General features: G+C 41.7%; 1 protein-coding gene across 2 annotated transcripts in view; it reads left to right on the top strand.

The window, feature by feature from the left end:
• The first annotated feature begins 3049 nt into the window (after positions 1–3049).
• Positions 3050–27917, top strand: part of LOC106587297 (myosin light chain kinase 3) — a 33220-nt gene continuing 8352 nt past the window's right edge. The window contains exons 1-6 of one of the 2 annotated variants that reach the window (XM_014175553.3): positions 3050–3444; positions 22357–22450; positions 23119–23416; positions 24165–24685; positions 24868–24973; positions 26770–26863. In XM_014175553.3, coding sequence (XP_014031028.1) covers positions 3367–3444; positions 22357–22450; positions 23119–23416; positions 24165–24685; positions 24868–24973; positions 26770–26863 — 1191 coding nt within the window. In that variant the 5' untranslated portion in view covers positions 3050–3366. Of the gene's footprint in view, positions 3445–17254; positions 18056–22356; positions 22451–23118; positions 23417–24164; positions 24686–24867; positions 24974–26769; positions 26864–27917 lie in introns of those variants that run through there. The other variant, XM_014175552.3, reaches the window with a different exon arrangement.

Here is a 27917-nt window from a genome sequence, read left to right as displayed (position 1 = left end):
TATGTGGATTGGCTGCCCTAAAACATTGTATTAATTCCCCTCAAATAGTCAGAGGAGACTTAGACACAATGAAGAAGGGATTCAGGGTGAACCCGGGATTTTCTTTCTTCTCAAAGCCAACATTTACATAAGATACTTGAGTAAAGCCTGCCTGTTGCAATGCAATACCACAGGAGATGGGTGTCAACTTTCACATTGGGCCCCTGAGTCTTAATACATTCAAACACAGAATAATACACATCCATCCGCTATCTACAAGCACATTTGGAAACAAAAGTCATGATATTAGTCAACCACTGCTCCAAATACTGAAACTCATTCTTAATGACATTTTCTGAGAAAATGACTCTGTTCTGTGAAATGTAGAACATGATTGAAATGAGAATCGGTTGTTAGTGGAAATCACTCAGGCAGTCAGACCTTATTTGGATGTTTTAAGGGTATAAGGATAAAGAGCGCTACCTGATGAGCACATTTCATAAATCACGTACTGTAATGTGAGAAAGTTCCATGATGACAGTATCATTACTGCATATGGCTGGTAGTGGGGCTGAAATGAACACGCTGAGGCCAGGCTGGGCAGGGCTGTTAATGATGAAATGCCTGGCCCAGCCTGAATACCATGCCCTATTACCACATGCCCCCAGGAACACTGAGATCCCTGGCTTTATATCGAACAGGAAATAGTGAAGTGAGCAATACTGAGCACCCAGGCCCATAGACAGAAAGATGGAGAGAGAAGAGGGGTGTAGGGAGAGAGAGAGATACATGTGCACACTAAAAGTCAGTTATTGTTACTCAAACAAAAATTGCCATTTGTTCAGTGTGGAGTGTTCCCCAAGTCACATGACTCACATGTGGTCTCATTAACCAGCGAGGGTTCTTTGTTCAGATCTTGGCGCATGTAAACTGGCTACTTTCCAATGTAACATGAGATACTGTATATTATTCGCTTTATATTCTTAAGGAATTTGAGGACAATTTTATTATTATAAAAATGATTAAACACACAGTAGCTAATACTCCTTCTAACATTATTATTTTAAAATCTAATCGGTTCGGTTTATTATCTGCCCAATATGATAGTTTGCATATAATCCATGCTTGTAAGGCGTGTTTGAGGATGTTGCCTACTGGCAAACCAATGTCAAACTGTGAACCACCCTCCTCATGTCCTAGAGAACAACATTTAAATGTTTTCCCTTTCTCTCCTATAAACCCTACTCCCTTCGTAACGTGCAATTTTTGCATGTAAATGTATAATTTAGTGCCTTGTCCTTTTCTATGGCATTGAAATGTCAATATGCTATGTAGTCTCTCTTTCAACCACTGGAGGGCAATCCAGTGACATAAGAATCCAGTGCTTTGTTCACATAATTAACAGTAAATGTTCATTTTTGTGAAATGGTGATCTCTCAGTCTCCTCTGCTATGACATCATATATGGCAGAAAGAATTTAATTAAATTTAATTAAATGAAAAGTGGTTAATATAATTATAAGCCACTCTACTTCAAAGAACATTAGTCAGTCCAGCTATTTTTTATGAAATGGATTGATGGATGAAGAGAATCTATTGCCTTTGTTGCTTGTTTCCTCAGAGTGTTTTCTCTGGCTCTGGATTTAGATGGAAACGGTAAGGAAACCAGTGGAGGCTGCTGAGGGGAGGATGGCTCATAATAATGGCTGGAACAGTGCGAATGGAATGGCATCAAACCATGTGTTTGATGTATTTGATACCATTCCGCTCCAGCCAGTATCACGAGACCGTCCTTCCCAATTAAGGTGCCACCAACCTCCTGTGGTAGAAACATCTCTTTCAATGAAATACTGGACAGTCATTCTGAGGTCCTAGCATTCAGGAGACCGCTACAGTAAGAGATCAACACTGTGAACAACAAGTTGTTTCAGGAGATTTAAACATCCCTATTAAGTCTTGTTTCGGAAGAATCATCCAGCTTTTCATTTATCTAACAGTCGTGTAAGAGTGCGTGTGTGTCCGTCTCGGAGGACTCAGTGGGCTGTTTTAACAAAAAAACTTGGTCATATAGAACAGTACCATTTCCACGCTAAGTGAGTCAGAGACAGAGACAAGTGCGACAGCATAGACAGACACACATGTCAGGCATCCAAGAAAGACAGATTATGTAAAACTTTAGACAGAACGTGTAAAACTCTATACACACCAGTAATGACAACAGTTCGAATCATGCTGTTCCCTTACCCACCAGCTGTCCTGTGATGTCTAAAGGCAGACAGTTAAACTGAAGCATCATCCACATCAGAAGGAGGATTATGACATTGTGACAGTCCACCGGGACACCACCTACACACTAGTACATGCTGTTCATAATAGATATGTCATATGTGTGGCTCAAGCACGTGTACATACACAGTGACACATTAACAGGTCAGCCCTAATGAAAATGTGCATCATCATCATCATCATCTCCTTAGGACCATTGTGACATCATCCCTCTGGCGTGCATACTTCTTCCTGCATCATAGAGCTGACACTTCCCCTGCGGACACCAGAGCCTGTAGACAATACTCCAAAAATACCCTGCACTTCTAAACAAGGTGTTCTGAGGAGGAAAAAACTGCAGTGGGATGCTTGCCAGGAGGTGAAGACTTTTCCATTCCACCTAAAACCCTGTTGCTGCCAGGCTGAGAGGAGGCCTCTTTTTCCCTGAGTGTAAGACATAGGTGGTTTTGAGGTTAAGACCAGCAACACGATGCCACTGCATTTGAGTGTTGGTGACGCACCTTCTGTTGCCCCAAAGCAGAGTCGTGTGGGATCAGATCCCTAACAGGTTCACACACGCACGCACTCAACAAACACACTCACACATGGAGGGGTAAACAGGATGGGGTACACTGGTATTGACCTCAGTGGGGTGCAGAGAGAGGGCATTCGTGAGAGATCTGAGAACGGGCTCTCTTCACCTCAGACTAGGAATCATCCTCTCATCATCACTGGGTGGGAGGAGGACCCCCACAGAGACCTTCCAAAACAAAAAGGCCAATCTGAACCCCTATTAATAAAGCAGGACACTCACATTTCGTGCATACCCTGCCTAATCTCAGGCAGCTGTTATCTCCCTGCAGGAAGTGCTCTTTGCTCTGGGCCGGCTGTGGTGCTGGAGCAGTGCTGATATCACTACGAGAGGGGACAGGATAGGGACCCAGCTATAGCACAGGACAAGGCACCGGGCGATAAGATAGAGTTGTCTCTGTCAGCACCCATCTTTCTTTTCCACTATGTTTCAGTACCCAGAGGGCCTGGCTTCCCCATTCACCCTCTCCATAAGGCACAGAGACCCTGGTATGGAGAACCGTAGGTCCTAACCTTGGGCAGGGAGAAAGTGATGGGAACCTCCGTCTATAGAACTTTCCTTCTACGCACTGGAGGTTTCAGCGTATCTGACTACATTCAAAAGTTCACGGTAAGAGACCTGGCACTGATTGCTTTTGGGTTGTGGTTATACAAGCTAGTTTTATTTTTGTCATTTTATTTAATCAGGTTCATGGATGAAGTTAGATTCAAGACAGACCATTGGTCACACAAGGCTGCCTAATTAATAATAGGCATCTAATAAAAGATGCTAGGCAAAACTAAATTAATTCCTGTCTAGACTCTAGAATATTTTTGTGTCATTCTAATATTCATAAGGGCCAGGGGTTACATAATATTGAAACACAAATCATCATACACTCAAAGAAAATGATGCATCAGCATCACTGAACAGAAAAAACAAACAAACAGCCTTGTGTGCTCAAAATCTCATTAGTGCTCGGTCAGTGAAGTGAGACCAAGTCACATTCACAAGTCACATTAACTGTACCATATCTAACTCCATTCGTTTTTTTATCATTGCCCTTAACACAGCATGGGAGCATGGGGTAATGTTATTTGGAGGTGGTCAGGTGGAAAACATTTTTGGGAGAAGAGTGTTGTTTTTCTCAATTACCATTTAAGTCCTTGAATTAAGATTTTCTTCTGAAGTAAGACTTGTTATTTTATGTTATTGAATATTGAATAATATATGAAGCATAGCCCTCAGGGTTAGATCATTTGTTCAACAAGCTTGCCGAAAACATGGCTTCTTGCAGAAAAAAGTTGTATTTTTGAAGGTCTGTTTTTGTCTGTCCATATCAAAATTCTCTTCAGGAAAATGATAAGACAGTTTATGTGTGTGTGTGCGTGTTTGTGTGTTCCTATGAGGAGGAAGGGGAGGACCATCCTCCTAAGTGAATTTCATAAAACAAAAATAGTGAAACATTAAAAAAGTTACCCTTTTTAGATAAAACTAAACTAAATATATTCACGTCACCAAATAATTAAAACACACTGTTTTGCAACGAAGGTCAACAGTAGCCTCAAAAGCACTCTGTAGGGTAGCACCATGGTGGAGCCGGAGGACAGCTAGTTTCCGTCCTCCTCTGGGTACATTGACTTCAATACAAAACCTAGGAGGCTTGTGGTTCTCACCCCCTTCCATAGACTTACACAAACGTCCTCCAACCTATCAGAGCTCTTGCAGCATGAACTGACATGTTGTCCACCCAATCAAAGATCAGAGAATGAATCTAGTAGTGAACACATAAGCTACAGCTAGCTAGCACTTCAGTGCATACAATGTGATGAGTCGTTGACTCAAAGAGAAAGACAATAGTTGAACAGTTGGCTATGACTATCCAAAACTGGAACTCTCAAGTCAAGGTAAGATTTTAGTTTTATACATTTATTGCCATGGGGCCCGCCGGTGTAGCTGCTAAACTGCTTGCTGAACACTGCACTGCATGATTGTAGCGTGTTTAATAATATGTTAGTTTTAGTAGCTACAGTATGTTGACTATGACTTTAAGATGGTGACAACGATGTAGGCTGTGTGGGATCATGGGGTGTATTCATTCTGCCAATTCTGTTGGAAAACATTCCTTAAACGGAAGCAAACGGATCGAAACAGGAATAAACAGATCTGAATTTGTCCATTAGAAACTCTTGTTTGCAACTGTTGGACTAATGATTACACCGTAGATTAGCTAGATGCAGGAAAGAGTGTGCAAGGCGGTATTGAATGTGTCAATGTCTGTCACCTTGATTACTCAAATTTCTCTCGACCTGTGCACCTACAATGTAAACGTTAATTCATAGGCTAGGTTGTAGCAACCTCATTGATGGGTATAGGGAAAATTTGAGTATCATGCACTATCCTAAACCTATCGATGTTACTGTGAGCTGGGTAAATGGAATATGAATGACAGTCATTCAATATGCTGTCATAAAAATAAGGCCATGCTCATAAAAAAAGATGTGTCCTCCATCATCTTAAACGGCACCAACCGCCACTGGTGTATTAGCATGCTATCTGTTTGATATTCATAGTTTTAACTCTGGCAGCTGGTTTAAGAACATACACAAATCCCTATTATCCTCTGGGAAGCTTGTTGAGTGATTTTTTTTTTTTAGCAACGTTCCCTCTAAACTGCGCAGGCGCGCAGTAGCCCTGAGACTGACACGCAGCTCCTCTGGGATTCCATGCAGAATAAATATCAACCAATAAAGAGAAGCTCCACACGAGATTGAACTTAAGTCAATTTTCTAGAGGAGTGGTCACCAACCTGTCGATCGCGATCGACTGGTCGATCACCAAATCATTTCTAGTTGATAAAGGGCACTGCAGTCCCTGGTTCTAATCCAGGCTGCATCACATCCGGCCGTGATTGGGAGTCACATAGGGCAGCGCACAATTGGCCCAGCGTCGTCTGGGTTTGCCCATCATTGTAAATAAGAATTTGTTCTTAACTGACTTGCCTAGTTAAGTAAAGGTTAAATAAAATAAATAAAGCCTTGTGTTCCTATTTTTTTATTTATTAATCTTGGGCTGTTAATTGTAGGTGCACCCGATTCAGCTGCCCTGCGCCCGGGTATGCGAACCGTTTCCATTTTGAAAAATTGTATGCATCTTAATGTACAAACTCTGGCTTCCCGGCAGGCACGGAGAGCAAATCAAGTGCCCTATAGGTATTCCACTGGCCAATCGGATGGCTCAGATTACCGTGTCTGCAGTAACATACCAGGCATAAAAGAAAACTACAGCGAAATTGATACGGTGAGATTTCAAAACCATGATTAGAGAGACTGTCAACGAATACAGCAAAGAGCTGCTGTTTTTATAAGTGAGTTCATGTTTAAATTCTTACTCAGCACTCTCAACACTTGAAACCATGAAATGGCTTTCTTCCTATTTCCATTTAGCGCTACAACAAGCATTGCAACAGTAACTTAATCAATGAGTAGGAAAGTGTATCGATAGGCATGCGTTGTTATTATTAGCTGCTTGGGTCTTTTTTAATAGGAACTTTTCACTTTTTCTGTTAATAAAAGTAACAACATGAGGCAGAAATAATGCGGTGCGACTCGAGATTTGCCATCAACTGGAAGATAGTGTCCCTTTGGTCAGTGTCAGTGGAAGAAAGAGAGAGCGGAGGGGATGTTGAGAGTAGAGGTCGACCGATTAATCGGAATGGCCGATTAATTAGGGCCGATTTCAAGTTTTCATAACAATCGGAAATCGTTTTTTTTTTTACCGTTATTTAACTAGGCAAGTCAGTTAAGAACACATTCTTATTTTCAATGACGGCCTAGGAATGGTGGGTTAACTGCCTTATTCAGGGGCAGAACGACAGATTTTTACCTTGTCAGCTCGGGGATTCAATCTTGCAACCTTACGGTTAACTAGTCCAACGCTCTAACCACCTGCTTTACATTGCACTCCACGAGGAGCCTGCCTGTTACGCGAATGCAGTAAGAAGCCAAGGTAAGTTGCTAGCTAGCATTAAACTTATCTTATAAAAAACAATCAATCAATCATAATCACTAGTTAACTACACATGGTTGATGATATTACTAGTTTATCTAGCCTGTACTGCGTTGCATATAATCGCTTAGGTACACGTTGCTCCAATCATAAACATCAATGCCTTTCTTAGAAATCAATACACAAGTATATATTTTTAAACCTGCATATTTAGTTAATATTGCCTGCTAACATGAATTTCTTTTAACTAGGGAAAATGTGTCACTTCTCTTGCAAACAGAGTCAGGGTATATGCAGCAGTTTGGGCCGCATGGCTCGTTGCGAACTGTGAAGACTATTTCTTCCTAACAAAGACAGCCGACTTCGCCAAACGGGGGATGATTTAACAAAAGCGCATTTGCGAAAAAAGCACAATCGTTGCACGACTGTACCTAACCATAAACATCAATGCCTTTCTTAAAATCAATACACAGAAGTATATATTTTTAAACCTGCACATTTAGCTAAAACAAATCCAGGTTAGCAGGCAATATTAACCAGGTGAAATTGTGTCATTTTGCGTTCATTGCACGCAGAGTCAGGGTATATGCAACAGTTTGGGCCGCCTGGCTCGTTGCGAACTAATTTGCCCGAATTTTACATAATTCTGGCATAACATTGAAGGTTGTGCAATGTAACAGGAATATTTAGATTTAGGGATGCCACCCGTTAGATAAAATACGGAACGGTTCCGTATTTCACTGACAGGAAAAACGTTTTGTTTTCGAGATGATAGTTTCCGGATTCGACCATATTAATGACCTAAGGCTCGTATTTCTGTGTGTTATTATGTTATAATTAAGTCTATGATTTGATAGAGCAGTCTGACTGAGCGATGGTAGGCAGCAGCAGGCTCGTAGCGTTCATTCAAACAGCACTTTCGTGCATTTGCCAGCAGCCCTTCGCAATGCATTGCGCTGTTTATGACTTCAAGCCTGTCAACTCCCAAGATTAGGCTGGTGTAACTGATGTGAAATGGCTAGCTAGTTAGCGGGTGCGCGCTAATAGCGTTTCAAACGTCATTCGCTCTGAGACTTGGAGTAGTTGTTCCCCTTGCTCTACATGGGTAATACTGCTTCGAGGGTGGCTGTTGTCGATGTGTTCCTGGTTCGAGCCCAGGTAGGAGCGAGGAGAGGGATGGAAGCTATACTGTTACACTGGCAATACTAAAGTGCCTATAAAAACATCCAATAGTCAAAGGTATATGAAATACAAATCGTATAGAGAGAAATAGTCCTATAATTCCTATAATAACTACAACCTAAAACTTCTTACCTGGGAATATTGAAGACTCATGTTAAAAGGAACCACCAGCTTTCATATGTTCTCATGTTCTGAGCAAGGAACTTAAACGTTAGCTTTTTTACATGGCACATATGGCACTTTTACTTTCTTCTCCAACACTTTGTTTTTGCATTATTTAAACCAAATTGAACATGTTTCATTATTTATTTGAGGCTAAATTGATTTTATTGATGTATTATATTAAGTTAAAATAAGTGTTCATTCAGTATTGTTGTAATTGTCATTTTTTTTTTTTTTTTTTTTTAATCGGCCGATTAATCGGCATCGGGTTTTTGGTCCTCCAATAATCGGTATCGGTGTTGGAAAAAAAATAAATCATAATCGGTCGACCTCTAGTTGAGAGGCAGATCCTCAGTCGGCTGCTCTCTCTGCTAAGACTGACCATAGATGCAGGCACCATCGGCCCAGTAAAGTAAATATTACATCAACATTTCACTAGGATATGCTGTTGTATTACTCCCACAGAACCACAATGGTATTTTGAACTTGTCATTGACATACAAATGAGAACTTGTTCTCAACTTGCCTACCTGGTTAAAAAAAGGTTAAATAAATAAAAAAAAATATTAAGACCTGCTTGGCCTACATTGAACACTGCACATTTGCTGCTACTGTAGACTGTATGACAGAACAGCTATTTCCATGTTAAAATGTTATGGGATACATTTTATTCATTGTTTTTGATGGTAGGCCACTCTGGTAGGCCTACTTTATGATCAAATACTTGTTAACTGGCCACTGTAAACTTTAAAACGGGTACAGCCTCAGTGTTCACAGTAAACACGCACTGGAATTTGCACAGAATTTTCACAATGTTCAAGTTTGCTTTTGAGACTACCACCACTATGAGCAAACAAACAATGCGAACTTTGGAAAGTCTACAACTATTACTAGGCCTATTTCAACATTACTTTTGTTGAAATGTATTTTACATACAGTAAAAATTACAACCTTTCACTTGGATTTTACTCTACTGCTACTCTCTGTTCATCATATGCATAGTCACTTTAACCATATCTACATGTACAGTTGAAGTCGGAAGTTTACATACACATTAGCCAAATACTTAAAAAAAAAATTTAACTCAGTTTTTCACAATTCCTGACATTTAATTCTAGTAAAAAACACCCTGTCTTAGGCCAGTTAGGATCACCACTTTATTTTAAGAATGTGAAATGCCAGAATAAGAGAAGAATGATTTATTTCAGCTTTTATTTCTTTCATCATGTTACCAGTGGGTCAGAAGTTTACATACACTCAATTAGTATTTGGTAGCATTACCTTTAAATTGTTTAACTTGGGTCAAACGTGTCATGCAGCCTTCCACAAGCTTACCACAATAAGTTGGGTGAATTTTGATCCGTTCATCCTGACAGAGCTGGTATAACTGAGTCAGATTTATAGGCCTCCTTGCTCGCACACGCTTTTTCAGTTCTGCCCACAAATGTTCTATAGGAATGAGGTCAGGGTTTTGTGATGGCCGCTCCAGTACCTTGACTTTGTTGTCCTTAAGCCATTTTGCCACAACTTAGGAAGTATGCTTGGGGTCATTGTCCATTTGGAAGACCCATTTGCGACCAAGCTTTCACTTCCTGGCTGATGTCTTGATGTTGTTTCAGTATATCCACATCATTTTCTGTCCTCATGATGCCATCTATTTTGTGAAGTGCACCAGTCCCTGCTGCAGCAAAGCACTCCCACAACATGATGCTGCCACCCCCATGCTTCACGGTTGGGATGGTGTTCTTCGGCTTGCAAGCCCCCCGCTTTTTCCTCCAAACATAATGATGGTCATTATGGCCAAACAGTTACATTTTTGTTTCATCAGACCAGAGGACATTTCTCCAAAAAGTACGATCTTTGTTCCCATGTGCAGTTGCAAACCGTAGTCTGTCTTTTTTATGCTGTTTTGGAGCAGTGGCTTTTTCCTTGCTGTGCAGCCTTTCAGGTTATGTTGATATAGGACTCATTTTACTGTGGATATAGATACTTTTGTACCTGTTTCCTCCAGCATCTTCACAAGGTCCTTTGCTGTTGTTCTGGGATTGATTTGCACTTTTCGCACCAAAGTACATTCATCTCTAGGAGACAGAATGCGTCTCCTTTCTGAGCGGTATGACGGCTGCGTGGTCCCATGGTGTTTATACTTGCGTACTATTGTTTGTATAGATGAACGTGGTACCTTCAGGGGTTTGGAAATTGCTCCCAAGGATGAACCAGACTTGTGGAGGTCTACAATTTTTTTCTGAGGTCTTGGCTGATTTCTTTTGATTTTCCCATGATCTCAAGCAAAGAGGCACTGAGTTTGAAGGTAGGCCTTGAAATACATCCACAGGTACACCTCCAATTGACTCAAATGATGTCAATTAGCCTATCAGAAGCTTCTGAAGCCATGACACCCTTTTCTGGAATTTTCCAAGCTGTTTAAAGGCACAGTCAACTTAGTGTATGTAAACTTCTGACCCACTGCAATTGTGATACAGTGAATTCTAAGTGAAATAATCTGTCTGTAAACAATTGTTGGAAAAATTACTTGTGTCATGCACAAATAGATGTCCTATCCGACTTGCTAAAACTATAGTTTGTTAACAAGAAATTTGTGTAGTTGTTGAAAACGAGTTTTAATGACTCCAACCTAAGTGTATGTAAACTTCCGACTTCAACTGTACATACTACCTCAATCAGCCCGACTAACCGGTGCCTGTATGTAGCCTCGCTACTGTTATAGCCTCGCTGCTGTATATAGCCTCGCTACTGTTATTTTTCACTGTCTTTTTACTGTTGTTTTATTTCTTTACTTACCTATTGTTCACCGAATACCGTTTTTGCACTATTGGTTAGAGCCTGTAAGTAAGCATTTCACTGTAAGGTCTACACCTGTTGTATTTGGTGCACGTGACAAATAAACTTTGATTTGATATGCTGTGTGGTATTACTCCCACAGAACCACAATGGTATTTTAAACTTGTGATTGACATACATGTATCATATTAATGTCAGGGTTCATGGAGAAAGAGGAGCATTAGGTACAGCAAAAAACTTTCCATCAATAGCTCTCCAAACAGATCAAAATACTGACCCCTCTGGTCTGCCAAGAGCTCTAACTAGACCCGCTAGGCTCAAACCTTGACACGCACACTTAGATGCATCAAACACTTCCTGAAAATGATTGACTTCTCTTTTGGTAGACAATGGGCGTTAATGGTACAAGGTTAGATGGAGAGGACTGGAAGAAACCCAGAATACCCTCTCCAGTGACCTCACAGGTCTGAAATGTTGTTGTGTCAGGGAGGTAGCTTTGGTGTCACGTTTCCATTTCAGAGGGAAAATACACCAGGTTAACCCTGTTCAAGACAAATAGCCATGGTATTCCTATAGACAGCTTCAGTGTCCAGTTAGTTGGGTTTCCTTTATTTCCTTTGTCTGATGTTCTCCCACTCTGTGATTTTTTTTATTGGTGACTGCCGGAGCCATGTTTATTTTACTGCTATTGTTACAGATACTTTTACAGACATTAAATACAAGTAAACGTGTTAAGTAGCTCTGGTGGTACCACAGCAGCTGTGCAAATGAGGGAAACTGTCCGTGTGTTTGATGTCTAATGGTCCCTCCCGGCAGGCATGTGCACAGATAGGGCTCTACCTTTGCAGAGAACATGCCCATTTGCCCTTCCAGTCTCCAAAGTGCCTTTTTGGGTGGAAGTATAATTTCCCCCAAAATGTTTACAAAAAAATTGTATAGTTGTTGTTGTTTTGAACCCACTGCCCACAAATCGTTGTTAAAGTAGTCGGAATGGCAGATCTGGTCATTGATAAGCCCCTAAATTGGAAAGCAGTGGTTGTACAGTAACATTCTATACATGCCGTCAGAGCTCAGGGTCTCCGCTTCACAATGCTATATGGGTTTTGACTGACAGTCATTCTAAACTTGACAGTCATTTGAAATCCCTCACATTAATTGGGCAACTTTTGAGCATTTGTTGTTTGGATTCAGTCTTGTGTCAGGTGAACTATTGTGTCCTCACATTTGGTCTGATAACTTCCCCATAAGATCCAAAGTCTACTCTTTCAGTTGCTACCATGGTCATGCATATGCTTTTTATAGTCATTTTGTTAAACATTAAAACGTGTCCCCTATCCATATAGGCCAGTTTTCACTCGTGTAAAGGGTTAAGCAAAGCAATAAATGTAATAGATCTGTGCTAAATGACTACGGAGTTATTATAGATGAAATATTAAATTACTTTCAGACTAGGGGTTATTTATTTGTGTCATTTAATTTGCCATTAAAATGTGACCCTCTATTGCTTTTATATACAGTAACTAAATAACCAAAGTAGCCTAATAATTGCTCAACGATTCCATGACCTTGATTGTAGGGATTTTTCGGGGTTGACTTTTTTGTTTCAGCACATTTTTTTATTTTACCTTTATACCCACCAAAAGACATATCCTCAGAATGTATGATAATTGAATTATTAGACACTTTTATCTTCTCCGAAATGGCCTTAACCCATATTTACCAAGATAATTTTGCATTTGAATTGTTTTCTAGAGCTCCTTTGTCAACAGCTGGTCATGTTAGCCTACATTATTTTTAAGGTCTAGCTTGTTGAACAACAGTCGGTCTATATTTGAAATGTTGTTGTGGTCTTGGTATTATGGCCCCACCCTACATGACCCATGTGTATTGGGTCATATCATCATCGCTGGCCTGATCCCATGTCACTGCACCTCTCATTATCTATTGTTTCCTGTTATTCATTGCAGCTGGCTGCCCCATTTTGCTACTGCCAATGCTTACTTTCTGATATGCTAGGACGCTAGCTAACTAGCCTGCCCTGGGTTATGGGGTGGTTAATAGAGTTGTTTTGATTGTTCAGAGCTGCGGTGACGCACCCCCCCCCTAGTCAGACAAACCCCTTGTGGAAAACCACAGCGGAGTCACATTCCTTTGAAGGGCCAGCATCCTACCAGAGATTTCCATTGCCACTCCATTGCATAATGTGGTTACATTTCAGTGGGATGGTTCCTGGCGTAGGCACAAGGCAGAGAGCTAGCCTGTAGTCTCATTGGGAAGGACTTTATGAATAAAGCACCCAGCTTACATACTGCCCATTATACTGGGCCTAAGAGACTCCGTCCACTACTTGGAGGTGTTACAGCTGCATATGGATGGTTCTATGGGCTATCTTCTGCTCTCCGGACCAGGAGACAGGGACCCATCATTTCATCAAATCATTGCATCACTATTCACAGCACTGAGATGAAGACATATCCTCAGAATGTATGATAATTTAATTATTAGACACTTTTATCTTCTCAGAAATGGCCTTAACCCATATTTACCAAGATAATTTTGCATTTGAATTGTTTTCTAGAGCTCCTTTGTCAACAGCTGGTCATGTTAGCCTACATTATTTTTAAGGTCTAGCTTGTTGAATCATTGAAAAGCAGAGATTGCATCATTGAGGTCCATTTGTCATTGGACTGTCTTTTCAATAGTAGGTTAAAGAACAAACACTCTTTGCAATACCTGAATACTTTACTAATAACTGGGAGATGGGAAAGACCCATGCAGTACAAAATGCCAGGATGTTCCAAGAAAACATTCCCATCCAATGGGACAGTAGGGGACACAGTAGGGAACTGTAGGGGAGACCGGGGTTGGATGTCACAGTTTTCACTCTCTCTTATATTTTACAAGACTCCTTTCAACATTAACAGAAAGGTCTTGGGTGGAATAGGGACTATTATTATTCTCATATCTTATTCCAACAAGCAATCAAACCCACCTTGCCCACTTGTGACAACCAGCCTCATCGCAGGGTTGGTTGTCGTATGGAGTGTGTTGTCACGTTTGCTAGTAGCTTATTCATTTTGTAAAAGGAAATGACCCAATATAGCACACAGTCTTAGAAATGGCTTTCTTTTATAGAACGAAATTCCTAACAGAATTCAGCATTTTATACCTTGAGAACAACGTATGACATTTTGAGTATATTTGTGTGTGTGTGTATGCGTAAGTTTGCACACGTGTAATAAAAAATATGTGTGTGGTGCCTCCCGAGTGGCGCAGTGGTCTAAGGTTGTGCCACTAGAGATCCTGGTTCGAGTCCAGGCAACCGGGAGACCCATGGGGCGGCGCACAATTGTCCCATCGTGCTCTAACGACTCCTGTGGCGGGCTGGGTGCAATGCACGCTGACACGATTGCCAGGTGTACGGTGTTTCCTCCGACACATTGGTGCGGCTGGCTTCCGGGTTAAGTGGGCATTGTGTCAAGAAGCAGTGGGGCTTGGCTGGGTTGTGTTTCGGAGGACGCACAGCTCTCGATCTTCGCCTCTCCTGAGTCTGTTTCGGGAGTTGCAGCGACGGGACAAGACTGTAACTACCAATTTGAGTACCATGAAATTGGGGAGGGAGAAATAAAAGAGACAACACTTCCACTCCGCTGCCCAACAGATGTATACATGATGCATTGGGAAGATGCAGTTCAGACATTGTTTGCTAATTTGCAAGACGTCTCACATTCTACATTCTAAATTCTATAGTTCTACATCATTTATACATCGGCCAGGCATCAACATTTTATTCTTCCCAATCTGCAAACGCTCTCCACCCTACATATTCCCAACACATTTTGATATGTTGGCCAAAGGTGTTTGTGTTTACTGGGAAGGGAGATTTTTATAGCAACAGCACAAAAGAGCTTGGGATATATTGTATACTGGCAGTGCCAATATCCCCAAACAGTATGGTTACAATGCGTTGATAGTGACTACCAACCCGACCAATGCTAGTTACCACATGGCTTGACCTAGCAACTCAGAAATAGGTTTGGAATAGCTCTCCTTTTTCTCTTTTCTATAAACATATTTTTTATTGTATAATCCCAGAATTCAAACATTTATAAAGTAACAAGACATACTTTACATGTTTTTTATTTTACCAATGAAAAACACAAACTCAGCAAAAAAAGAAATGTCCCTTTTCAGGACCCTGTCCTTCAAAGAATTCATAAAAATCCAAATAACTTCACAGATCTTCATTGTAAAGGGTTTAAACACTGTTTCCCATGCTTGTTCACTGAACCATAAACAATTAATGAACATGCACCTGTGGAACGGTCATTAAGACACTAACAGCTTACAGACAGTAGGCAATTAAGGTCACAGTTATGAAAACTTAGGACACTAAAGAGGCCTTTCTACTGACTCTGAAAAACACCAAAAGAAAGATGATCAGGGTCCCTGCTCATCTGCGTGAACGTGCCTTAGGCATGCTGCAAGGAGGCATGAGGACTGCAGATATGGCCAGGACAATAAATTGCAATGTCCGTACTGTGAGACGCCTAAGACAGCGCTACAGGGAGAAAGGATGGACAGCTGATCGTCCTCGCGGTGGCGGACCACGTGTAACAACACCTGCACAGGATCAGTACATCCGAACATCACACCTGCGGGACAGGTACAGGACGGCAACAACAACTGCCCGAGGTACACCAGGAACGCACAATCCCTCCATCAGCGCTCAGACTGTCCGCAATAGGCTGAGAGAGGCTGGACTGAGGGCTTGTAGGCCTGTTGTAAGGCAGGTCCTCACCAGACATCACCGGCAACAACGTCACCTATGGGCACAAACCCACCGTCGGCTGGACCAGACAGAACTGGCAAAAAGTGCTCTTCCCTGACGAGTCGCAGTTTTGTCTCACCAGGAGTGATGGTCGGATTCGTGTTTATCGTCGAAGGAATGAGCATTCTCCCGAGACTTGTACTCTGGAGCAGGATCGATTTGGAGGTGGAGGATCCGTCATGGTCTGGGGCGGTGTGTCACAGCATTATCGGACTGAGCTTGTTGTCATTGCAGACATTCTCCTCCCTCATGTGGTACCCTTCCTGCAGGTTCATCCTGCCATGACCCTCCAGCATGACAATGCCACCAGCCATACTGCTCGTTCTGTGCGTGATTTCCTGCAAGACAGGAATGTCAGCCATGGCCAGCGACGAGCCCGAATCTCAATCCCATTGAGCACATCTGGGATCTGTTGGATCGGAGGGTGAGGGCTAGGGCCATTCCCCCCCAGAAATGTCCGGGAACTTGCAGGTGCCTTGTTGGAAGAGTGGGATAACATCTCACAGCAAGAACAGGCACATCTGGTGCAGTCCATGAGGAGATGCACTGCAGTACTTAATGCAACTGGTGGCCACACCAGATACTGACTGTTACTTTTGATTTTGACCCCCCTCCCCTTTGTTCAGGGACACATTATTCAATTTCTGTTAGTCACATGTCTGTTGACCTTGTTCAGTTTGTCTGCTGTTGAATCTTATGTTCATACAAATGTTTACACATGTTAAGTTTGCTGAAAATAAAGTCAGTTGACAGTGAGAGGACGTTTCCTTTTTTGCTGAGTTTACATTCCTCAATGTTTTGTCATGCTGACATGAATTGACCAGGCGGATGAGTTCTTTCAAATAATTCATACATTTGGAATTTTTAAATTATTACACAGCACCCTCTAGATTCAGAGTGATATGCACTGTGACAACCAACCCATGAGACAACCAACCCCAGTCACCCTTACCATGGACCAGAGGGAGAGGGCGACTGCTTAGATTCCTGCTTGCACTTCATCATTCCTCTGTCTACCGAGGTTTATTTTTAAAGGGAAGTGTCAGCCAATGTCAAGTCACTTTCCTTTGAGCGATGATGGGGGACAGTCGCCCAATCAGAGCAGCTGTGCTGGGCGGACCAGAACCTTTACATCCACCAATGGTTCACTTCACTCTATCAGCACCAGTAAACAAACTAAAACATATACCAACAAACAAACAACCTGTACATCCCAATGGGGAAGCAACATGACAATGGGTCAGCATTTTAAAACAACAACCTTTCCAAAGCTCACAACATCTCTCTCTTAATCCTGGCGAAAGGCCATATTCAAAAGGTCATTCCTTGCATGCCCACCAGTCAACAGCATCTTCTGAGGTTGAATTTAAATGTTTTGGTGACGTCAAGCAGCCATTGGAATTTTGGCAGTGGGGGGGCTACTATATAAAAACTTTGGGACAGAGAGGTAGGTAGAGGGGGGGAGACAAGTGGAAAGATAAGATACCGAAGAGTTGGTGTTTATTTAAGTAGTGTCATGTCTCTGGCACATACAGACAACAGGATCCGGCAGACTGCCTGTATGGGAGCGGAACAACACCACCTCGGGAGCTTGAACTAAAATAGATCCAATTCAGCTTGGAGCAAGGTGGATTAGCACAGCTTCCTTTGTCTCGCCTGACACTTGTTCCCTTCTGTGTGGAATTTCTTGGAACTATGAGTAAACCGGAGACATTGGCCTCCTGCATTGCCAAGATGTACGAGGGGGGTAAATTGGACAATGCTGGGGCCCCTTCTGGAGCAATGAAAAAGCCAACTAACAGCCTTCTGAACAGCCTGGGAGGCATGGAGGTCAAGCTGAATCAGCTTGAGGTGAAGGTGGAGCAGATAGCCTGTAGCCAGACAGAGGTCCTCAGGAGGCTGGATATGGTGTGCCAGGGCATGGGGATGCTGGAGAAGGACCTGGCCCAGCTCAGAAAAGACAAGGACCCCCAGGCGGGGGACAAGGGCTCTCGTGGAGGTGGAGGGGACCCAGCCTTGTTCTCCGAGGTCAGGGTACTGTGTGGGGAGACCGTGGCGCTGCTGAAGAACCTGCAGAAGGAGGGTAAATGGCAACGGGAGAAAATTGAAGGAATAGAGAGCTCGGTTTCGGCCGTGGACAAGCTCTGGGGATATGTGGGGGAAGTTTTCCGAAGCTCTAAGATAGTGGAGTTCATCTTGAAAGGCATCGTACCCTGGAGGAAACAGGGCCTACTGTACATCCAAGAGGAGGAGGAGGTCAGTGAGCTCATGCTAAAGCAGGCTGGCACACCTTTGCAATTTCAGAACTAAATGTGATGTCCTCTAGGTGCTTTTAAATGTTTGAGTTATGGTTTTAACATTTTAAAATCTGTTATTTTGTGAGCCATTACCCACTTAATTTAACCTTTGGAAAGTACGCAGTGCATTCTGTACTGAGTGCACTGTCATTATGTTTTGTTCTCACACTTTTAAATACTTTCTCATTCAAATGGGAACATGAGTTCAAATTAGTTCATTTGCATTATAGGATATGCAATGTTCATCCTGTTTAATTCACCAAATGATGTGGTGTAAAATAAAGGGAACGATTTCTCTTTTGAAAATTACTAATCCATGCTTTGGGCTTGTGGGAAAGGATTTCAATGTTCGTGATTTGACTACTATAACAGCGTCTTTTGTTAAACGTTAACTCTCAATAAGTGGTCATTGCTATTTTCATAGGGCATGACCTAACATAATGAGGAAGTGTAAATTGAAAGTGGACGTTTGTCCAGCAAAATGTCAGTTGAAATCCCCAGTGCAAAGTGTTGCTACTATAGTAGCCTTGTGCAAAGTCACTTAACCAGGCAACCTGTGTCACCGACTGTCTCTAGAATGTTTGTTCAGCTGTTTGGAAACAATGTGAGCCATTTCAGTAATGTTACTGTCAAGATCAGGCTGTTTGCTAGCATCAAGTCCAAAGTGAAACTGAAGTGAGAGGGATTTTTCCCACTGACTGTATGCTTTCCCCCCAGCTCATGACAGTTTAGGGTAAAGAATCTGGATTACATATAATGTATGAAGAATCTATTGTCTGATTCATATCAAAATTAGGTTCTCATCACTGGCATCTTGATAATCTTGACATTAAATACTAATGTTTGCTACCACATAAAGTAGCCTACTAACAAACCGTTAGAAGGCAGATGGAACCAAATGCTGGTCATCTATTCATTTGAACATATAATTAGGAATTAGAATAGTAATTTAATACGATCTCTTATTTATTGAACTTTTTTTTTATTTTATCAGGGAGTCCCACTGAGACCAAAGTCTCTTTTACCGATGAGCGCTACAGAAATGACCGAAAATACACACTTCAAAATACAAGCAGAAAGGAAAAACATGATCATAAAAAATAAAATAAAAACACCTTCATCAATAATAAACCCCTCAATCAGCTTTTTGAATTGCCCTAGAGGCACCAAAATATTAAATGTAAAGTACATTTTAATATTAAATGTAAAGTACATTTAGAAGATTTCCACTAAAAGCTGATTTACCTAACTCCGTAGAGACCAAAGGAATTTCCAGAGTTAGGTGGAGGAGCATACACAACAGTATCATCGGCATACAAGTGCAGGTTACAATTTTTTTTACAGACAAGTCAATATTGTTAATGTAAACAATACAGGGCCCAGAACCCTGTGGGACACCTTTTTCTAATATCCAGGAAACATGATTTAACATCATCAGTAGATACACATTGAGTTCTATCTGTCAAGTAATTTTTAAACCAGCTACATGCAGCCTGGTCTAGGCCAATTGAGGAAAGCCTCTGAATTAGCAGTGAGTGATCAACAGTATCAAAAGCCTTTGGCAAGTCAATGAAGAGGGCAGCACAATGTTGCCTTTTATCCATACAGTTAACCACATCATTTATAACTAGGGTTGCAGCGGAGATAGTTTTTAGACCAGGTTATAGCACTGACTGATGTACATTTAGAATGCATTTCAAAGATAAGAAAGATCTTAGCTGAGAATGAAGGATTCTAATAGTTTAGCTAGGCAATAAAGTTTAGAAATAGGGCAATTTAATTATTTAGGTCACAAGCGTCTCCACCTTTGTGAAGGGGGAGTACATGGGCCGCCTTTCAAACCTTGGGGACAGTACCAGATATAATAGTCAGGTAAAATAATATGGGTTAATTATTCAGGAGGGCAGAGAGCTGCAGCAAAAATGGATCAAGCATATCAGCCTCAGTGGATTTTGTTTTACATCAGTCTTAAACAAGGCATCTAGCACATCACAGATAGTAAATTGTTGAAATGAAAACAAAGATGCACTAGAATCTGATGGGTTAACCGTCGAGTCAGCTAGAGGCTGGCAAAGGGAAGAGCAGTCGATTGACTGACCAGGGTCAGTTAAACCACCATTTCTCTCAAATAAAACTAAAAAGCATCACTTATCCCATTCCTCTCAGTTATGATGCCAGACAAAACTTGTTTAGGCAGGGATGAAGAGGAATTTGTACACTTCAGTGCATTTACTGTTTTCCAAAATGTAGAAGGATCCCCAGCAGGGTCAACGCTTAGGATGTAGGTTGACTTAGCTTTCTTAATCGAGATAGTATCTGTTTCTTAATTGTCTGAAAGATTGCCAATCCACTACAGAGTCAGTTTAACTTGCTTTGACCCAGGCCTGATTTCTCACCTGAATGAGCTTAGATAGATGTAACTCTTGGTCTTCTTCTGAGCTATCTTCGACTCTGAATTGTTTAATAGGGGCGTGTTTATCTGCCAGAGGAATACATTTGGAGGATAAATATTCTAGAGCCAACTCAGGGTTAGGAATACAGGATACAGTGGCTAAATCAGAGTAGAGCATGTCATGTAAAAACCCTTGAGGAGAAACATTATAAAATGATGTTCTTAATTAAATAAAGATTAGTATTTTGCTGTTTCGTATCTCTAATACATACTATGGGACAATGATCACTGATATCATATGTAAAAACCCCGTTAGACAAATATTTATGCAGGTTAGTAAGAATTAAATCAATCAAGGAGGAGTTAACAGGGTTTTTCACATTTAGCCATGTCGGTTTTGAGATCATTTGAGTGAGTTTAAAATCAATGTATATGCTCTTAAATTGATCTGAGGCCAGGGATAGCCAATCCAGATTCAAATCCCCCAAAATGACCAACTCCGAAGACATATTGGTGCTATACACTCAGATATAGCACCAATATACGTCTTGTAAAACAATGTGGCCTTAATGGCTACACAAATACACTTAAATCTCTACCCGGTACAGCCAGAAAAGGAGCCACTTAGCCCAATATTGGACCATAGGTAGCTTAACGTTTCCCATTAGTCCAAGGACCTTACATGTTCTGTTTAAAGGGTGAATTGGCTGTGGAAGCCAAAACAGACAAATACAGTACTCCATCTAAACGTGAATTGAGTGTGTACTTTGGTAAAGTTCTAGAAATATAAATCCTCTACTTTCACTTCACTTCAAAATACACACTTACTGTACAATGTTTTAACCAGTTTTAACACTTTTGCAGCCAACGTTATGTTTCCGTGACAACACATTTGGGGCATCTGTCTTCCGTTTACACACAGCTGTTTGAAGATGCAGATAGCTAATTGGCACAGGTAGTCCACTCTCTCTACCGTCTGTTTTCCATAAAAACAAGCACTGTAACATAATATGGCGAAGTTGGAACCCTAATGTTATAAAGGTGTGTACCAATTTACTTCTGTTTTTTGAAAATGATTATATGAAAGCTAAGGTTGCTAATCGGAAACAAAAATCCCCCCTACAGAGACACCTTCGTCCAATGACTCTTATGTGTAATGGAACTGAGAGTCAGGATCAAGGGCTACTAAGCACTGTGTTTCTGCCTCGGCATTGCTTGCTCTTAGGATTTTGAGGCTCTGGAGCTGTAAAAAATAAAACGTTATGACTGCTGATGTAAAAAGGGCTTTATAAAATACATTTGACTAATAGATTGAAATGTAGATATTTTTGGGGTGGAGATAGTGCCGTTTTCATTTAGTGTTAGGCAGACAGATGGACTCTAATGAGAGCCAGTAAGGTATGCCGTGCGAACACAGATCACAACAGCATTGCTTCTTGCCCACCCATGCTATGACCCTGCGGTGTACTTCCAGGCCATACCCACTGCTGGCATCTCCCAGTTACTCATGGCTTAGTGTAAACTAATAACAGAGTCCAGCTGAGTCGGCCCAGTAGGGATCTGTTATCAGTTATGTGTTGTCATTTCAAATATGCCATACCGGTTCATCATTAATACTAAAAAGACCATTGCTCAATCATACTCCATGCCTCAGTCCATGCCTGACGTATTGGCAATGTGGTGATGAGTGGATGTGAACAAACATTTAGATAAGATATTTCAGCTTTTAACCTTTTTTATTTCTCCTGTTTGCTATATGTTGTTTATCTTGTTCAAACTATACCACATTGGTGGGAGAATGATTGTTAAACCTGATTGTGATGAAGTAGTAAGCAACGATATACATGAAAGATGTTCTCTTCCCTCAGAAAACTAAATCAGAAGATAGCAGAGTAAAGCCTAAAGTCACTCTCTGCAACCAGGGGACTCAGGTCCAGGAAGAGGGCTTACAAATCGCCACAGGTAAGCTGGACTTGTCTCTGTGTTATCTGTTGGCATTGATACATATTTTTAAGTTAATGTTTTTCAATTTAATGTATTTAAAAAAAAATGTAACCTTCATTTAACTAGGCAAGTCAGTTAAGAACAAATTCTTATTTACAATGACGGCCTACACCGGCCAAACCCGGACGATGCTGGCCAATTGTGCGCCGCCCTCTGGAACTCCCAATCATGGCCAGTTGTGATACAGCCTGGATCAATCAATCAATCAATTAATCAATCAAACATTATTTGTACAGTGTGTGCAAAGCTGTCATCAAGGCAAAGGGTGGCTACTTTGAAGAGTCTCAAATATATTTTGATTTGTTTAACACTTTTTTTGGTTACTACATGATTCCATATGTGTTATTTCATAGTTTTGATGTCTTCACTATTATTCTACAATGTAGAAAATTGTCAAAAATAAAGAAAAACCCTTGAATGAGTAGGTGTCCAAACTTTTGACTGGTAATGTATATTCCATTTCTTACATCAAATGCATTTTAAGGTGCTTTCAGTCAATGTTGACCAGTTACTGACAACTGCCTCGATGTTTTCTGCGAAGTTAATGTGAGTGGGTGGGGATTCCATAAGCAAATGAGTGATTACTTTAGCTAATTCCTTCTGGTATGGTTGCTGTTCTCCCACAGGTGACCAGAAGGCGCTAGAGCTCCCTGTAAAGGAAGCGAAGGCCGCAGACCATGGAGTGGAAGTCCCGACAACTCCTGAGCCTGATCCCTGCAGGTTATCCGAAGCTCTCACAGAGGGCCCTGCAGTCGACCAGGCCTTATTCCCATCTACCAATAGTGATTGGGGTAGTAAAGGCTCTCGCAAGCCCAAAGAGGTCACCTTAAAGAGCAGAGAGCCCACCAGAGTCCAGACCTTTGCCCCTGATGTGGTCGTAGCTCAGGTGGAGGTCACCATCGAAGTGCTCTCTGAGCTGAGGAGGTAGGCTGTCACTGATTCATTACCAATAGAAAATGCCAGTTATCCAAAGTGGAATCTCTCTTGTTATTAAGTGCTTTTTTTTGTTGTCAACAAATAGCAGCACCATTACTCCCAACAGGGCTATGAAAAGCGCGACAGGTGGATCCGTTGAGTTGACATCGATTGTCATCAAAGAGATCTAACAAAGCACCTGCAATCACTGACGTACACTTTCAGCTAGAAATGTGAAAGCACAGGGGGGATTTAATAAATTATCCTCAAGCTAAACCCCACTGCTGCCTTTTCATGTCTCTAATGAAAGGGTTTCAAGTGGCGGTGGGCTCTCACTCTGAGTAGGGTGAGCAACATGAGGTACATGCTAAAGGGGATAAAGAACATCAAAGGGTCCTTCTGTTGTTGCCAATTTTTTACATGCCTACTCTAAGTGGCATTTCAAGAATGGGGGTACTTAGGATGAGAGTTAGCATCTGTCGCTACTCATAGCCTATAACTCGAATTGCTATTATCTACATTTTTGACCTGCGCTCTTGGAGCCAGGAGCATAATATTTTCACTGTACCCTGCAATTACATCTGCGTCCCTGTACATGTGACTAATAAACACACTCTAATCTAAAATGTAATCTAATATATTGCTGTCACGTTGGTTTCATTAGTTACGTGCATATTCTGTTTCATTAATGAAGAAAACGTGTAGGTCTATACATTGTTCAAACATTGACTGTTTTGTCATGTTACTGTGTTGCTAGGACTCCTGATGTGACCATGATTTCGGTGAGCAGTGAGTTAGACAGTCAGTACATCAAAGTCAAGGAGACAGAGGTTCCACAAGGTCCAGAGCCCACTGTATCACAGCCACCTATCTCCACCACTGAGGAGCAACCGCCGGAGCAACCGCCGGAGCAAGTCCCTGAAAGTGTTTCTCTTCCTTCCAAGGATGACACTCTCCCTGAAGAGGACTTTACAAAGGCTGCAGTCAGTCCTCAGGAGCCTGTTATCATTGTAACACCACCAACCCCGTACAGCAGTGCGCTAACAAGCCCACTGGATGTGGTCACCAAACCAGAGTCCGTAACGATTGTCCCTCAGGTCCAGCCTGAGCCGGTGGCGGTCACAGAGCAGCACAAATCTGTTCCACCTCAACCAGAGTCTGAGACAGTGAAAGACTCTGCAAAACCAGTTATCCCTCAGCCAACTCCCTCTTTAGTTGTTAAAAACCCTACAGCAGCTGCACAGGCGGCAGGCCTGGATGCACAACTATTGGTCATAGGTAAGAAGGGCAATATCAATGTCATTTTCATCAAAATATGGATTGCACAGCGTTATGTTACTGGGTGAAATGCAGGATGAAATATACTCCTCATGGTCTGTCAATCTTCCAATAAGTCCACAGATCATTACCCATACCACCAAGCATATAATAAATCATGCTCCGGTGCTCTTCTTTTCCAGATGACTGCCCACCCTTGCCCGCTCCCTTTGAGCACCGCATTGTGAGTGCCAAGCAAGTACCGATGGGCTCTTATTACGCTGTAAAGCCTAACGCGGTTCTTGGAGGGTGAGTCATAATTCTTAAGTGCCCACGAGAATGTGTTTACTGTACACATAGACTGTGGTGTTGCATATATTATTCCCATTATTGTTACCCCTCAAACACAACATACTTACTGTAAGTGAGGGTTACCAACTGTTATTCTACTGCTATAAATACACTGTCAGGTTGGCTTCTACCCAATGATGTTGACTGACAGTAACGATGTAGAAAACACCAGAGGAGCAGCTTGCTGCACCAGTGGTAACCAGGTGCAGCATTAGCAGATAAACAGGGTTAGCAGACTGACAGACTGTGCATGATAGCAGGCGATGGGCAAAGCAAGGAGAGATAGTACGTATCAGCAGCAGAGCTGAACAACTGGCAACACAGACATGGCTAATCCCCAACAGAGTCTGCAAATAAGCACTGGCTTATTTTATGCTTGTCATGGACAGGGTTTATTTTGGGCAGGTGTTGAGTGGACATTTGCATAGGGGCTTTTTAAAATCTCCATGGTCCATGTAGAGTAGAGGCACTCTCTCGCGACATAAAGAAGTTGGCTTAGTAAACTCTCCATGTGTGGCAGATGATGATATACTTCCAATGAAACCAGAGGAGTAAAACAGGTCCTTGGAGTGTCTGCAAAGCCCTGACCGAGGTCAACGCAAAGGATACCCCTCAAGATTGACTGCTTGTGGGTCTGTGCTGTGCTCTTTGGTGCCTTTGTCGGGGTGAATGTAGCTTGAGTTCTAGCATTTTAAAGGTTCTACATAACCTGAAGCACGGATTCCGCGGAAAACCACGTTGAGTCTGTGCTTGCGCGGCTAGGATGCATGTATGTATGTTCATAAATGTCTATGAACAAATATTCGTGTTCACACCTGTTTCTTTCACATGTACGCTACCGTTCAAAAGTTTAGGGTCACTTAGAAATGTCCTTGTTTTTGAAAGAAAAGCTCTTTTTCTTTTTTGTCCATTAAAATAACATCAAATTGATAAGAAACACAGTGTAGACATTGTTAATGTTGTAAATGACTATTGTAGCTGGAAACAGCAGATTTTTTTATGGAATATCTACGTAGGAGTACAGAGGCCCGTTATCAGCAACCATCACTCCTGTGTTCCAATGGCACGTTGTGTTAGCTAATCCAAGTTTATCATTTTATAAGGCTAATTGATCATTAGAAAACTCTTTTGCAATTATGTTAGCACAGCTGAAAACTGTTGAGCTGATTAAAGAAGCAATAAAACTGGCCTTCTAGACTAGTTGAGTATCTGGAGCATCAGCATTTGTGGGTTCAATTACAGGCTCAAAATGTCCAGAAACAAAGAACTTTCTTCTGAAACTCGTCAGTCTATTCTTGTTCTGAGAAATTAAGGCTATTCCATGCGAGAAATTGCCAAGAAACTGAAGATCTCACACAACGCTGTGTACTATTGCTTGTTTAATCAGTACAACAGTTTTCAGCTGTGCTAACATAATTGCAAAAGGGTTTTCTAATGATCAATTAGTCTTTTAAAATGATAAACTTGGATTAGCTAACACAACGTGCTATTGGAACACAGGACTGACGGTTACTGATAATGGGCCTCTGTACACCTATGTAGATATTCCATAGAAATCTGCCATTTCCAGCTTCAATAGTCATTTACAACATTATCAATGTCTACACTGTATTTCTGATCAATTTGATGTTATTTTAATGGACAAAGAATGTGCTTTTCTTTCAAAAACAAGGACATTTCTAAGTGATCCCAAACCTTTGAACGGTAGCGTATGTAAAGTATCTATGCACTCATAAGTGTCCTTGTTTCCACAGGGGACGTTTTGGGCAGGTCCATAAGTGCGCAGAACTGTCGTCGGGCCTAATCCTCGCTGCGAAGTTGATCAAAGTAAAGGGAATGAGGGAGAGAGTAAGTGGATATACAACAACAGACCTGTGGTCTTTGTACCCCTCCTCTCTCTGACTCCAACCTTACACACCCACCCTGACCTTTCTCTATGTTCCTGTGAAGTTTATTTATGAGGTTCGATGTGAGCAATTCTCTTGCCGCAGATTAAAGAGCTAGTCACACTTACAAACACGCACGGGTACACACACACACACACACACACACACACACACACACACACACACACACACACACACACACACACACACACACACACACACACACACACACACACACACACACACACACACACACACACACACACACACACACATGCATACTAGCTCTCTCTATCTCAAAATAAATAAAAAATACTATGCAACGAAGTTAAAGTTGCAGTATCTAACTATTGGGGTAAACTGACCAAATTCACATAGAAATCTGAGTTATTGATCTGTTATTTTCATTGAAATCAAGTTTAAAGCCGGGTGTACAGTACACAATTTTCACCCTGATTTAGACAAAATCCTAATGTCGTTGCCTACTCGGGGCGTGCGGCCATCACTGACTCTCATTTAATGTGAGCGGGTCAGAGAAACAATCTGAGGGCTACCGATCTCACCGTTGAGCAGTTCGACATCCCGATATTTTTCAAACATGTTTGATTTTATCGGCGCAAAATCTGCAGTGCTCTTGTCATGTGAGATGTGCAACGCCAATTTTTGTGAACAGTGCCAATGAGAGCTCGCCAGAGAAGAAGCCAGTGAGATGATGACGTTGTATCACATCACCCAGAATGTGGACTCTCCTGCAGGAGCCATGACTACTACTAGTGTTTTATTTATTATCCCTTATTTTACTAGGTAAATTGACTGAGAACACTAATTTCTCATTTACAGCAACAACCTCGGGAATAGTTACAGGGGGATGAATGGGCCAATTGGAAGCTGGGGATGATTAGGTTAACATGATGGTATGAGGGCCAGATTGGGAATTTAGTCAGGACACCTGGGTTAACACCACTACTCTTACAATAAGTGCAATGGGATCTTTAGTGACCACAGAGAGTCAGGAT

The sequence above is a fragment of the Salmo salar genome, chromosome 26 (assembly GCF_965601325.2).
Source record: "Salmo salar chromosome 26, fSalSal1, whole genome shotgun sequence".
Lineage (NCBI taxonomy): Eukaryota > Metazoa > Chordata > Actinopteri > Salmoniformes > Salmonidae > Salmo > Salmo salar.
This window is presented reverse-complemented; position numbering and strand designations above follow the sequence as displayed.